Genomic DNA, 15,671 nt, shown 5'->3' on the forward strand with positions numbered 1-15,671 from the left:
CTCAACTCTCATCTTCTGCTCTTCATCTGAGGGAGAGAGTACAACATAGAGCAGCGCTGATTATATACAACATTTGTGAAAAATGTACAGAAAATGCATTCATTCAAGTTTTTTTAGCGGTGTGCACAGAGATACCCCTTGTGAAAAAGATGTGTGCTCAAATGTACTGAATATGAACTTCTTCAAATCTTAAAAGTGTATTGAAAAAATGTACTTGCAAATAATATGAATAAATATAAGCTCACTTGTTTTCAGTGCACATTGTAACAGCCAAATTAAACGTTTTGATTTTAAATTCTTAAAGTTTTAATAATCTTTTGTTTACTGTAAAGAAGTACACTTAGTATTTTGACTGTGTTGTTGTTGTCAATGTTGACTAACATGCAGTGCTCAATTACTTGATTTTTACACTGTTACATTTAAATGTATTTTCATGTACTAAATTCTTAAAAATATTTAAATATGACAGTGTATCGATCTATATGTCACTAAATGTCATCTTTTACCATAAATGTAAATAAATAAATAAAGTAATAAAAAAAATGCATGGTGATTGAATTTAATATAAATTCAAACTATAATACTTTTTCATTTAATACGATTAATATGCAATTTGGTGTCAGGAATTTATTTTTTGGACACTCCTTTTTATTGTTCATTTATATTTATATTTACCAGATTCAGACTCTCATCAGGTCAGTCTTTCAGGGAGTGACTGTCCAGGAGAATGGAAAATGTGATTTTTATCACAAACTTTCTGAAAGTGCACAGTTGCATGTTCTGTATGCCCACTGTCCGGTCTCTGCTGCTCCCATCCCCCTAAAACACACCCACCCTGCTCAAGCCAGACATCTCCCACACCACTGACGTTCCCATTTCAAATTCCAAGCAACAAAAGAGGCTGCCCACAGCCGGCACAGACAAACAGCCGGCTTGCAGTGCTCCAGTGGACACAGGGCCCTTGGCAGAAAGCCACTCACTGTAAAGAGGGAAAGAAATAGATCCCCCTTTTTTGACAAACTGAAGAGAACAGGGGTGAGCACCCCCACCTCCTTAAAGGAATGTGTTAATAATACACTTCATAAAGATGAAAAGGCCTTTGATATGATGAAGAGGGGGAAAAGCATGAACATCCAGTATCTCAAAAGTCTCTTTCCTGTGCACAGTGTGCAGTGTGCTCTAGACTCCGAGTTACTGTAAGTGACTGTAAGACGCACACAGAAGAGGCAAAGTTCACAGTCAAGTTTGATCAAATGTGCTGACAACACATTCTTACATAAAGATTATTTGTGATTTTTGGAAGATTTCTTTACTTTTTAAGTATCGTTACTTCCTCATTTGCTTTTAGGATATACTTAATTCCATGGCGGGATTTTAGTCAGTGTACCACCTTATATAATTATCAAAAGTAATGCTTACTCAATGTGTATATTATCCTCTCCTCTTCTCTTCTTTTTTTTTTTTTAAATCATGACATCATGATTCAGTAATTCTGTTTGATTTCATCTGTTTACATACAAATGTGTATTCCCCATAATTGCTCAAAATTCCAGTGTGTGTTTGTGTGTGTGTGTGTGTGTGTGTGTGTGTGTGTGTGTGTACGCTCATGAAGGCTTGTTGAAGCATCTTCAGCCGTGACAGCAAATATCAAAAAACATTTACGTCTGACAGACAAATACTGAAATGGTGAATGAAATACTGAGTAACACATTTGATTTAAGGATACATAACATCTCTCGACATTTGATATGATTGGCCTTTATCCTTGTGTATCACACCATCTGCTGGACCAATGAGACACTAAACCATTCACACACACACATCTCTCTCTTCCTCTTCAGGAATGCCCCCTATGACGAGCAGACTGCATCTGCTGTTATGAATGAAACATCTCTTTCTGTTCTTTGGCGTCACCATCTGAGTGTGATTAGAATCACAATCAAACGGTCATCCTGTCGAAAACTGTCTTTATTCTGCATAGAACTGATTTGTAAAGAGCAGTACGATGAGGAGGTTGTGTGAGACGTGAGTTTATCTGTGGAATCAGATAGACTCATGATGTCCTGGTTCCCATGGAGACAGGCTGCATGATAAACATGAATGAAATGAAAATATGTGTCAAGCACTTAGAATGTGATTCTGTTTTAACAGATGTTGTGATTAGACATAAACACGAGTACAATAGTAAAGAAGTCAAGTCAAGTCTGCTTTATTGTTAGTTCTTCCACATGAACACATACACACAGAGAATTGAAACTGCGTTACTCTCAGACCCCCGGTGCAGACAGATAACACTGACAGTAGAGCCTAAAAATACAGAGGAACAGAGGAATGCAAAAATTAGCACATATAATTAATACGGAATGGAATAGAATAGAATAGAATAGAATAGAATAGAATAGAATAGAATAGAATAGAATAGTGTAAAAATTGCCCCTGCCCCATTAATCGCCGACGCTAAAGTGGCCTTTCGGTCCGATGTAGGTGCTCCGGATCGCAGTTTACACCGAGGGGGACCGCGAGTGTGCCCTAGTGACGCCACTTCTCCCCTGCCGCTTCAGAGATCTGTGCACGCGCGCGCGCACACACGGCGTCCAGCAGCAGTCCTCTCTCGGTGTTGTGAACAGCCCGTGTAATAGTGCTGTGCTGTCAGCAAGCTGTGAAGAGCAGCTTCTGCGCATGCTCAGTGTGTTTCCCGTCACATCACACAGAGCATCCTCCTCCAGGACCTGATGCTGACACCTGCCTCTCCGGCCTCCGCTTCCCCGTGTCCGCCGCGCTCCCGTTCTTTCATCGTTTCCCCTGCGACTCTGAGTCTGAGTCGTGGACCCGGAGCGGAGCGGACCGACATCATGTCACGGGCACCGGAGCCACTTCTCTGAAGACTGCGTCCGTCTGATCTGTTATGGAGTTCAACTCGTCATCTGTATTTGAGCAGCATAAAGGTATACAACACTGCACTACACACACACACTCTCACACACACACACACGGTTAGCGCCGCTAACACTGTTGCCATGGTAATGCTTATCAGCGGGCTTTGCCGTAGCATCATTTGCTCGCGTGATGTGAGGGATGTGAGGGATGCCATCTGTTTGTGTTCCAGTAACCCGCCAGAATGAAGAGCACTATGATGATCTGTATCACATGGAGTGAGGGTCTCAATCACAGTGTTTCGTGCTCAATGCGGGGGGTTCAGTTGTATTCGGTGAGCTGTGTGACGGCAGCTCTGTCAGCGGACCCCCCCCCCCCCCCTCCCCTCACACACAGACCCCAGACAACATATATAACCTTACACAGTCTATACATATAACCCAGAGGAACATCTGATTTCTCAGTGGTGGCTCAAGCCAGAAGGATCTCTCAGTGGCATATTGAATCTCATCAAGATGTTTTCCTATCTTCTCATCGGTTAATTAATTCAAAGCATCCAATTGTTGGCATAGAGTAGGCTGAGAGTATTGAAGACTAAATACTCAGATCATTTTGAGCAATAAAAGCTTTTTGACATTTTGGAGTTCAATTTGGGATTTCTAAGTTTTGATTGAGATCTCTAAACAAAGACACATTCTCATCTAAGAGAAGCACTGGTGAAATAAGAGAGCTTCTCCTCTTGACCTGCTAATTTATGAGGAATCACATCTTCATTTCAGTTAGTATGCATTGAAAAATTGTTAATCTGAAGCTGACAAGTCAATGAAAAGCAAGACTAAAGACTCGTATGACACTGATGATTGCCTTTATTCTGAAAACAGGTCGAAAACCTGACATTTCAAGTGATCACCAAACATGCCTTAGCTTACACCAGCAGACGATTGATCGTTTCGATTCATTTCCTCTCAGAAGCTGCGGAGGAGGTTGATCTGAATGTGGTGTACCAGGCAGCAGCAAACGGAGATGTGAACACGCTGACGGCCACGATACGAGAGGACCCGTCCATCCTCGAGTGCTGTGACAGTGAAGGTGTTTTACACTAGCTGCACCTTTGTGAAAATGATGTGCGCTTAACTAGTGAATGTGTACTTCAGATAAACTTCAAAGTGCATGTAAAAGGTATCTGTACTTGCAGATTATATATAATATTAATTCATGTCCACTAAAGTGTTCTTAAAAGAGAGTACATTTTCATGACTTTATTTCTTAAGATACTTAAGTACACTTTCCAAAATGAGTTTGTTTCTTTAAATACACAAATTTGGAGAAATGTAGCATTGCATCACTTGCACCAGTGAATGGGTGCCGTCAGAATGAGCCCAAACAGCTGATAAAAACATCACAACAAATGACAATAAAACAAATGTTGTCTTTTCTGAATCGGGAGAGAAATCTGCACAGATCAAGCACTGTTTATAAGCCAAAAGAGTCCAAAGCATTTCTAAACAAATATTTGGATATTAGTGGACACTGAGAGAAATGTTATATTCTATTTTGGATTCCCTGTGGATTATTGTGATGTTTTTATCAGCTGTTTGGACTCTCATTCTGACGGCACCCATTCACTGCAGAGCATCCATTGATGAGACACTGATGCAGTGCTACATTTCTCCAAACCTGATGAAGAAACAAACTCATCTACATCTCGGTAGCTTTTTAGGGGTCAACTATTCCTTTAATTTTAAATAATTGTTTTAATAATAATGTGTCATGTTTTAAAGAAGTACTTATTTTGATGTGTTGACTAAAATACGAAAGCTAACATACTAAAATATGTGAAGAACTTGATTGTAATTTGAACTGCTATTCAATATTACACTTTTTTTTACACAAAATTTATATTTTGCAATATTTGTAAACAAACATTAAAATACAAAATCAATGTAAAGAAAAACATGATACACAAGTTTCACGTATATTATAGATGTTAAGATGCTTGATTTTACATTTTAATTTCATTGGAATTAGCATGCAACATTATATACATTTCACACACAAGAATCTCTTTAAAGTATGCTAACGTCTGCTTCTTTTTTTCTTGTTTATGATATTCACATCACATAAGTAATACATCAAATGATGCAGTATGCATCAGAAGAGATGTGCTTTACATTGGAGAAATATTTAGAAACTTCAATCTGATTAAGGGTGGGGTGTTTTGCTGTGCCATGCACAACTCTAGCCATCCAAACCTCTAGTTTTGCACTGGAAAGAAAGCTAAAGAACAGGCATTTAAAAAAGTACCTATAATCGTTGCCATGCAAATCACACATACAGCAAATCTGAAACAGAGATAAGCTGCCATCATAAACAGTCTCCAGTAGAGCTGGCTTTCATGTGAATCTGAATGAGAGCTGACTGTGAATGTCTTGATGGCAGGCTCCACACCGCTGATGCATGCTGTGTCCGGGAGGCAGGTGGATACGGTCAAACTGCTGCTGAAGATGGGAGCCTCTATCAATACACAAGACGCCTGTGGACGGACGTCCCTCTCTCTAGCCACATACCTGGTAAAGAAACTCTCTGAGCATCACTGAGGAGCTGCATTCCTTTAAAAGTTCTGTAGGGACCGTGCATCATGTACGAATTTGCAGTCACCTTCCTAGCTTTGACTGAATTAAATGCTTGTTTAGGTTTTGAATGACTTGTCTCGTAGTTGGTCTGATGGTTTTATCCTCTGCAGGGCTGGCTTGAAGGCTGTGTGTGTTTGCTTCGCAACGGAGCAAAACAGAACATTCCCGACAAGAACGGACGCTTGCCAATCCATGCTGCTACTGCCGAAACTGACTTCAGGTAACGAGGAAGATAAACAGAATTGGTTTTCCCAAATAGGATAATGAAACAAAAAGTAGTGAGTACTCCAGTAGCATTTTCCTGTGCATCAAGCTGTGTGAACAACAACAACAGATACAGTTCAGCGGAGCTTCCTTCGTCTAACTGTCCAGAACACTTACATTTGACAAGATGACAATCAGACGATTCCTAAAAGTGTTGTTGAGTCAACATAAAATAGTAAGATACTAGTCAACATGAAAACAAAACCCGACCCGATTTACATTCCTGGTGCACATTCCATGTTTAAATTAGTGCAAAAAGGGGGAAAAAGGGAGAAAAAATGGGTAAATAAAGATCAATCCCTCTTATTTTGTACACATTAAAAAAAAATTGTCCCTGTTGATTATCTGTTTCATGTTATGGACATGCAAAATGGCGTATGCAGTGTTTATAGAGTAATAATGATGTGTGTTTGTTGAAGGCTCATGGCTGTGCTGCTACAGCAGTCAACACTGTGTGAAATCAATCATCAAGACAATGAGGTGAGTCAGAGCAGAGGAGTTCCAGTTTTGAGAAACCCTTTGAGAAAGAAAAGTGCACGTAAAAGTATTGAATGTGCACATGTAGTTGTCATGGATATTGTGGTTTCAAAATAGTGGTTAAGTTTGGGAATTTTGGAAATAAGATTATTGATTGGATTTCAGTGGATATTTGTGTCGATTTATACAAACTGTATCATATACAAACATAAATAGAAAACGAAAGTGTTTTGTTTGGTCATAAGCAGACATGCATAGTAATACATTTGTAAAACAAACAAAAAAAGAAGATTTTCGTCTTTGATTCATTTGTGAGTAGAACTTGTTGAAGTTGTATGCTAACAGAAAACTGGCTAGCAGGTGAAACATAGTTGAGCTAGCTAGCATAGCGTCTTAAATTGTTAGTGAAATGGTGTTAGCTAGCTTACATTTAACATATCTGATTTAGGCTACTGTATAGACACATTTTGATTTAGTGTTTGCTAGTTAAACTTTAAAACCATAGATTATATAGTGATATCATCTAAAATTACTTGACTGAATGTAATCTTTGGGCTCAAATGCAGTAATGTGGCTTCAATAGTCCTAGATTCTAGACGTTATCTGTACAACTGATTGAGGAATGCACACGGTAGAAATTCATCTGCTTTGCAGTGCAGTTTGCATTAAATCTGGTTGTCTTAGCCGAGTTTATGATGCAAGATTTTTTATCCAATGTAACAAAATGTATGTTTCCTGTAATTTAGCAAATGTCTTGCTTATTACCATGGATTCCTGTTCATTTCCATATAGTCCCATGTAAAGTTTCCTACTTTAAAAATTGCTGGACTTTTTCAGCCCTGCTGTAGGAAGTGACAGTTATAGATACTTGGTAGGGTGCAGCTGTGTAACGCTCTGATTGTAACTGGCAGGGAATGACAGCTCTTCATTGGGCTTCTTTCCATAACCGACCGGAGCATGTGCAGGCCCTGCTGCAGAAAGGAGCCGACCCCACGCTTGTGGACAAAGACTTCAAAACAGCTCTACACTGGGCTGTGCAGGTACAAGACGTCATAAACAAATACATAATTAATCTAAAGCGCTACTTCTGTTTTCTTACATACAACACATTCTACAGCAGGTACACTTCTGTAATGACTCCGCTTATGTCTGTTCAATTAAAAAGTCACACCTTTTTCTAACCGGGGACTACCGAGCTTCTATCCATCTAGCTACAGTTTATCTTTGTTATAGTCTCTACTGTAAATGATCACAAATAAGCTTTTCTATAATATGTGTTTGTCTGAGAAGAGAGAGATCACAGAGAGTAATTTAATACATGAGCATCACCATGGGCAATGATCATTTATACAGTAAGCAGTCATATAAAAATAGTTCTTGAGTAGCTTGAATTCATTTGAAACACAATTGCGGTCAGTTTACTGTAACAGATGGGTCAAGACACATTTATGTGCTGTAAAGCTCCACAGACTTCCACATGAATTCAGACACCCATTCCCACCACCGCTTACACGTTATCTCGGTCTATTACAGTAATTGTACTTGTACTTATTACAAGTAATTGTATTTTCATTAGTTATTGTACTATTTCTTACCCTGTTTTAAGAAATAATCTCTGTTTAAAAATAATTATATTTACAATTACAGGTAGGTTGTCATTCTTCATCAAGTAATACAATTTATGTCTTTAAAAATTAATAAAAAAAATGGTTTATATATGTAATTGGGTGTTTATTTATATGTCTCATTGTTTTCAACTCTTCGGCAGAGCGGCAGCCGGTTAATGTGCTCTCTCATTCTCGACCATCACCTGGGATCCTCTGTGATCAATTACGATGATGAGAACGGGAAGACCTGCGTTCACATCGCCGCCGCTGCGGGCTTCAGTGACATCCTCTATGAACTGTCTCGCGTTCCTGAGACCAACCTGCAAGCTTTAGATGTGGATGAACGGTACATGTTGTGTTATATTTAAGTCGAGGGTCAACTAGAACAAAACTAGTGTGCAACAGAAACTCATTTACTCACACTGTATGCATTACTAAACTGTGTGTTCATGTTTGTTTCTTATTTTACAACATACTCTGTTTTTGTGTCAGCACCCCTCTTCACTGGGCCGCTGCAGCAGGGAAAGATGACTGTGTGCAGGTGTTGTTGGAGCTGGGAGTGGAGCCCAACCCTCGAGATATTAATGAGAATACACCACTCACGTACGCCATGTACTGCGGCCATACTGCCAGCATCAAACTCCTCTCCACTGAAAACAGGTTTGTTGGAAATCAAGAAGCTGTATTATAGTTGTCACTTTTGTCAGGTATGTACTGACATATCCATTACTTTTTTAAAGAAGCAATGTCCCATCAGAGTGAGGCTACCCCACGTTACCAGTGATAAATAAATCCAAAAGCCTCCTGTAGTGGAGTTTCACAGCACTCTGGAAACATTTATAACAAAACATCCCCAGACCATCACACGAACATCACTCGTTAAGAATAAGAAGGAAGATCCCCAGTCATAGGGGCAGAATTAAAGCTGGGTGGGGTGGAAATGAATGAGAGTCTAAAAATCAACCAAGGGTTAAAGCCAGGACAACAGTCCAGTGATTAAGACAACCTCTCCAAATGACTAGGCAAGTGTAACGTTGAGAGAACTGCAGGACGTCATAAGCAGATAGAGCAGACCAAAAACAGGGCAGAGATGGAAAGCAAGAACGAGCACCAGGACTGAACAGGACCGGGCCGATGGTGATGGGGGCAGCTGTTGCATGCTTCCCTAGACTAAGGTCAGGGAGGTGGTAACACAGAAACTTATGAAAAAAAGAAAGAAAGGAAAAAAATAACTCTTGACAGACATTCAGGGGCTTTTCTTTTCTGTAACCGCACTCCACAAAAACCACACCAATTTTTGTAATACTCGAGAAGATGATTTATTTGTCAAGTTCAAAAGGAGCGCAAATAAACCTTCAAAAGGGGACCAGACCAAAATAACAAATAAAAAAGGTCTAACTAAGGGAGGAGTACTTTCTAAACTCACAAAGTTCAAAATAAACAACAAAAGTATTACCTTACTCCCTCTCTAACCAAAAACAGGAGAAAACATGAGCATCCACCTCATGATTAAACTAGAACTCATGTCACGTGTCACCTCACTTTCATGATATACCGTTTAAAATCATCTCCATCTGAAGATTTTCCCCCCCACCTGTGCTTCAGAACCCCATCATCCCAAAAGCATCCTATCCTTGCCATTAAGAGCTTGCGACTGTCAACTGCAGCACTGATGAAGTTCGCAAGTGTAGGGTCTAAGTTCTGGGCAGCAGCTTTATGATCCTTACTCACTAAGGAAGTTCATCTGGGAGCTGGGAGTCATACTGATGGACCATTTCATTCTCAACATATGACTTCGACTCAACGGGTTTAGGTTGCACAGTCAAGAAAGAATGAGATAGATCAACAACATCTTGAATGTTTCTTGACTTGGACCGCGCAACAGCACATGCTGGAAAAGCAAGAAGAAACATCGCAGAGAGATCAGGCAAATCGCAAACTACTGACTTGCTTACATTTATTGTACTGGGAAAATCTCGATATAAATAACAAAGGACATTCACGCCAGTATATGACGCATCAGAGAAGGGCAAAATGAAGGGAAAGGGATTATAGGAAAAGAGCATATTCATCAGTAAGCACATCCGCATAAGGTTTTGACACTTTTTGTTCATTTTAATGAGCGACAATGTTTTCTGGAACAAAAAATCTTCCAGTAAGACCAATTCTTGCAGTTCTTCATAAGTGGTAATCTTACTGGCAAGACACCACTTTTCAAAAAGCGTTTTATTTTCTCTGGCGTATTCAACATAATTTTGTTTGGCTTTCTTTGAACACGATATGTCTCCAGCACCAGTTAATATGCTCCCAACATGGCTGCGTTCACAGTGTCATAGTCTCAATTGGCTCCTCTTGTGCTTTTCCAATGAGGTTATACTGCAGCAGCAAAGCCCACATCTTTCAGCTAATACAACCTTGCAGCAACACGCTCAAAAGCAAGAAAATAAGAGTCTACTTCTGATTTATGAAAGTATTAATCTGACATAGCAACATCAAATTCAGATTTAGACACAAAGCTATCAATAGAGGAAGATGGTCTAGAACAAGGTACAGGTATCGGTTGACTACTTAGAGTCTGCACTTCTAACTCAAGCTTAAGCAACTTAATGTCACAATTTGCTTGGAATTCAAGATCCCAGACAAAGCAGCTGTGTCTCATGCTCCTGCTTCTATAATGTGAGATCAAGCTCTTTTAATTGCAGGTTAACATGAGGATCTACCGAAGCTGCTTTATTTGGCAAGTTCAAAAAGTGTATAAAGAGGGGACTAGACACTAGCCATAACAAAGCACAACTCAAACTTGACTGGACTAGACTAGACTAGAGAAACATAGAGAAAGAAAACACCCACATCAAGATACAATAATGATATCTGATTCGTGAACAAGGTGATTCAAATGATCTAGTTCATGTGAGTCTCCAGTAAACAACTAGCTGATTCAAATGATCTGGGTAGAGCGAGTCTTCAGTTAACCATCTCAAACAGGTAGTGGAAATAAAACAGGTATTGGAAATAAAACATAGGCTTAAAATAATGCCCATGTGTGCAGTTTCTAAATGCATTTCAAACTAATTTGTGTAAGGAAGGAGTTATCACTGGACATGGAATCCGTTTGCAAGCTTTTAATAAGAAACATTGTGGTCGTCCAGGCAGGGGTCATCGACAGTGAACACAGCAGAGAAGAACAGGCAGAATGTCAGGGTATCAAGTAGAGAGAATCACAGTCCAATAAACAAGCAATAATCCAGTAGGCTGGCAGCAGTAATCATACACGGGAGACAGACTAAATCAGCAACAGGCAGACAACAGAAATAGTAAATGCTCAGAAACGTAAACAGTAGTAAAACAAGACCTCACAATGAACACAAGAAAGCTGGCAGCTTAAATACTAAAATCCAATGAGCTGCAGCTGGGAGTGCAAGGATGGGGCTCGGAGTGCTAACGGGGCAATTTGCTTTGTAATGTAAGTATATTTACTAGTGGTGGGCATTGATTAATTTTGTTTAATCTAGATTAATCTCACTGTAATCTTGGAATTAATCTAGATTAATCTGGATTAAAATGGCTGATTTGAATTCTGCCCAAAGCATTCAGAATATGTGTGCTACCCAAATAAAATAATGATTAAAAGTAACGTTAAGTCTTTGAGAATGGGTTACTCAAGAGAGGTGGTGAATTAGACCAGGGGCTCATCTCCTGTTTCCAAAATGCATCAAAAACTGCTTGAGAAAGCTGTAAACGAATTCCATATTGCACAAGGTGCAAAAAAACTTGTTTCACACATAATCCGTCTGCAGTGCGTATGCATTTCGTATTTTTTTACGCACCCATGTTAATGGATTCCAGCGTTCACACGATTGCGGTCCGTCAGTGTGTTCCAGGAGCGGTGCGTCTGCAGCAGTGCAGCGATCGTTCACTTAACGAGTAGAGGACTGCAAACGCGTCCTGTGTGAAAGCACAATGAGTATGAGTCCATGCTGCTTCTGGACCACATACGAAACGCACACGGACTGCATTCACACTGCAGACGGATTATGTGTGAAACAGGCATGCGTCTTGCCGAGGTTTCCATTGGGAAGCCTCATAAAAAAAATTCAGCTAGGTATACATCCACGCTAAAATATCAAGGTGAAAGTCATCATCGTAGTATAGACCCAGCTCCTAACCCAATTTTGAGAATAGATTAACGGCAATAGTTTTTTTATCGCCCGATGAGAGTCTCCCATTAACGCAGCACGTTAACGCCGATAACGGCCCACCACTAATATTTACGTTACCAAACATTTGTTATAACTGTAGTAAATATAAGTAAGTTTAACGTGTTAATACCAGTACAAATTACCACCGTATTGATATTATAACTTTTACAAATTACGTTATTGATGGCTAACTGAACCGGACCTGTCATTTAACAATTGTTAGCTGTTAATTGTGACCAGTCCTTCCAAGGAAGTATCCTTGACATTGAGAAATGCCTTGTGTGTGTGTGTGTGTGTGTGTGTGTGTGTGTATGTGTGTGTGTATGTGGTTGTAGGAAGAGTTGCAGGTGCAGGGTGAATGGGAAATGGAGTTCAATGGATATTTTAAGTCCAGTTTGGAGTGCCCTCTGGTGGCCATGACAAAACGTTTACATAGCATTCTTTTTGATACATTCTGCACTACTACTTCTGTTTTTGCTACATCACATTTAGTTTTTTCTAGTTTATAAATACTGTTTTCTTTAAATACTTATTAACTATTTTTTTCTAATATTGTTATTATTATTTTCACTTGTTTGCATACATGAAGTACCATCTACTTTAATTACTATTTTAATATATGTAATGTTTTGAGTGCATGACAAGTCCCACTCCTCGAGGTATTTTGAGCAGAAGGATGATATAAAATGTATAGATGTTAAATGCTGGAAGAGTTCCCATAAAGTGTTTTTCAGAACTAAAGATTGCAATACTTTTCACAGGTCTGACTCGAACAGGCCACTGGATTCTCAAAACAGTGACTCTTCCTTACGCAAAGAGGGGAAATTTCGCATGCTGAACCACATCTTCAGTAAGAAGAAGAAAGAACTGCATCCTTCTCAGCAGACAGACTTGAGTGAAGATGGTCAGCTGAAAGAAGAGTCGTCTGAGGTGGATGACATCATCACTATGTTCGAATGCGTCACTGAACCCAGAGATGAGAGCGAAAACAGCTCTGCTGTCAGAAAACAAAATAATGAGTCTGAGAAAGTCCACCTCGCTGAGGACACATCCAGCAAGGACCTCCAAAGCCTCCCACCCATACGCACACAGAGTCTTCCTCCAATCAGTCTAGGGAAGTCCCTGCTGCTAAACTCTCAGACTTTGGCCCTCAGGACCAGCGGAGGTCATGTGGCAGGACACTTAGCGCACAGGTCGCAGAAGAGCAAGAGTGAGCATGACCTGTTTGATGGCAAAAGTAAGGATCAAAAAGCTGCCGGATCCAGTCAGATACTGACTCACAAAGCATGGATCTCAAGTCCATCTGAACGGCTGCTTGACAAGCTGCTGCATGGATCCTCAAGCCCTTTAGACGTGCTGTGCTCAAATCACACGCCATACATACAGAGAAGTGACCCAGGTGAGATACTCAGGATTGGTAGGTGATTCTTCATTTAGGTCAACATGTGTGACTCCTAGGCCTATTTTAGTCTCTTTACTAATTTTAGTAATCATCTAAGTTTTAAAAGAATGTGCAGTTATTATAATGGCAAATGGCTCTGTAAGTATTACCACATCAGCTACTTTTACCCACTTTTACGTTTTTTAGGCAGAATTTCACAAATTTGGACTTAAGTGCAATTTACTGTTTTCTTACACTTAATTAGCTTTATTTAAATAAAATGCAGTTAGCTTAAAAAAATGTTGTTACCCAATTAAATGCGACTTAAGTACATGTTAACACATATAGGGAACACACAGGAAAAATTGTTAGTCTTAATGCAGTGTAAGTCGCTTTGGATAAAAGCGCCTGCTAAATGAATGAATGAATGAATGAATGAATGAATGAATGAATGAATGAATGAATTATTTTATTTAAGTACATCTTTACATGTTATTTAACAATTACTTCTGTTGTCTTTGAAACATGGTTAAAGTTAACTGCAGAATATTCTGACAAGCATTTGTGATCAACTAAAATATATGTATTTAAATATATTTGCAATTACCGGTAACACTTTATTTTAAGGTGTCCTTGTTACACTTGTTACATGTGCTTACTATTATGACAACATTTACATGCAAGCAACCCTAATCCTAACTCTAGCCAAATAGTAACGTAGTTAATTAATTTATTTCTCAGTACTTAATTGTATAATTATACAGTAACAACTCTGTAGTGATGAAGTTACAATATGTTACAATTAAAGCATATGAAGTGTAAAAATTAATATCACACTGCTGGTCACAGTGTAATCAAATACTTTACATGTGCTTTGGTATGAGAAATAACTGCAATTCTTTAAGCTGCATCAAAAGATTATTAAAACATTTTCAAGTGTTAACACATGAAACATTATTTGTTTCGATTGTATCATAATTTAATGTTTAATTTTTCAAGATGTTAAATAGTCAAGTGTCCCTAATTGAAGAATCATCCAGATATATACAGTATCAGTGAATTACTCTGTGAAATGTATAATTTTGTGTCGTCTTCTCTGAGCAGCTCAGAATCATCTTTTACCTCTGAGGGTCAGAGAATCTGCTCTCACACGAAACAGTCTTGCTCCCATCCGGGACCACTGCACTCACAGATGTAAGTTCAGTCCTCATATCCTCAGATTTTCCTGCTCCGTTAGACTCTGTCATAGATTATTAGGGCCAGATTTACTTATTTATTTAAAAAAGGGCCATTTTAAATGATAGAACTGCTATCATCTGAAAGTTATTCAGCTACGCTTTCTAGTGTACTTCAATTAGATTTACAAAGATTGCACAAAATATGATATTGTCTAGGGCTACATTTGTATTGCATCTTCGCTTTAACAAAACCAGCTTTCATGTGGTCCACAGTTTCCTTGCCACCTGACCAGGTCTCTCAGGGAGTGAAGAAGTCCAAATCTTCTTTAGGAGCGGGTCTGGCTGTACTTCCACCTCCATATGCATCCAAACTGCACCGAGCCGGCGTTCCCCAAAGCCAGTCGCTCGGCTGCTTCCCGACGCCACTGACTGGAGAACCTTTACGAAACATTCAAGTTCTTCCCGCCATCCCTCCGCAGAGAAAACGCAGCCCGTCACAACCCAGAGTCACTCCGACAGTACAAACTGATGGCCTAAAATAAGAGACAACTTTAAAACTGTAATACTGTTCAGCCTTTCATTTCGATCATGAGGATGCCTGTTTGATAAAAAATAACAAGTCTTAACAAGGCTGTTTTTCATACAATTTTACAATTATTGTCTTTTTCTATGGTATGCATATGGTTTAAATTGTAAGCGTAACATTTAAACATGCTTTAAGCTTATTGTTTACTGTTACTATTAATAAAGAAAACCATTGACGTATGGAATCGTAATCACTTACTATGATATAAATGTAGTCAGTATAATAATAAAGTCTTAATTTGATTTCTTTATTTTTATTAAGGCCTCAAAGTATTCCTAAATTTGAAATATTTACTATAACAGCACTTTTTAACTTAAAATAATTTCACAGTGGTTCCCAATCCTGGTCCTGGGGCTCAACACAGTTTGTCTCCCCAACAAAACACAACTCATTAGCTGAGACTTAAAGACCTGAAATGCTTGTGTCAGATGAGAGAGACCTCCAAACTGTGTGCTGATTTTTTTTTTCTCTA

General features: G+C 39.1%; 1 protein-coding gene across 1 annotated transcript; it reads left to right on the plus strand.

The window, feature by feature from the left end:
- Positions 1-2,549: 2,549 nt before the first annotated feature.
- LOC128021435 (ankyrin repeat domain-containing protein 55-like) lies at positions 2,550-15,378 on the plus strand. The gene is made up of 11 exons (XM_052608591.1): positions 2,550-2,945; positions 3,844-3,963; positions 5,314-5,444; positions 5,618-5,727; positions 6,191-6,251; positions 7,160-7,288; positions 8,017-8,201; positions 8,348-8,515; positions 12,816-13,453; positions 14,540-14,629; positions 14,887-15,378. The coding sequence occupies exons 1-11, from the start codon at positions 2,906-2,908 to the stop codon at positions 15,153-15,155; spliced, it is 1,941 nt and encodes a 646-aa protein (XP_052464551.1). The 5' UTR covers positions 2,550-2,905; the 3' UTR covers positions 15,156-15,378.
- Positions 15,379-15,671: the final 293 nt, after the last annotated feature.

Source organism: Carassius gibelio, chromosome A10 (genome assembly GCF_023724105.1).
Source record: "Carassius gibelio isolate Cgi1373 ecotype wild population from Czech Republic chromosome A10, carGib1.2-hapl.c, whole genome shotgun sequence".
NCBI lineage: Eukaryota > Metazoa > Chordata > Actinopteri > Cypriniformes > Cyprinidae > Carassius > Carassius gibelio.

Excerpts from the sequence above, each read along its gene's own strand:
- LOC128021435 (XM_052608591.1), top strand. The coding sequence starts at position 2,906 with ATGGAGTTCAACTCGTCATCTGTATTTGAGCAGCATAAAG. Across the intron at positions 7,289-8,016 it reads CTCTACACTGGGCTGTGCAG|AGCGGCAGCCGGTTAATGTG; the intron begins GTACAAGACGTC and ends ACTCTTCGGCAG. Across the intron at positions 13,454-14,539 it reads CATACAGAGAAGTGACCCAG|CTCAGAATCATCTTTTACCT; the intron begins GTGAGATACTCA and ends TTCTCTGAGCAG.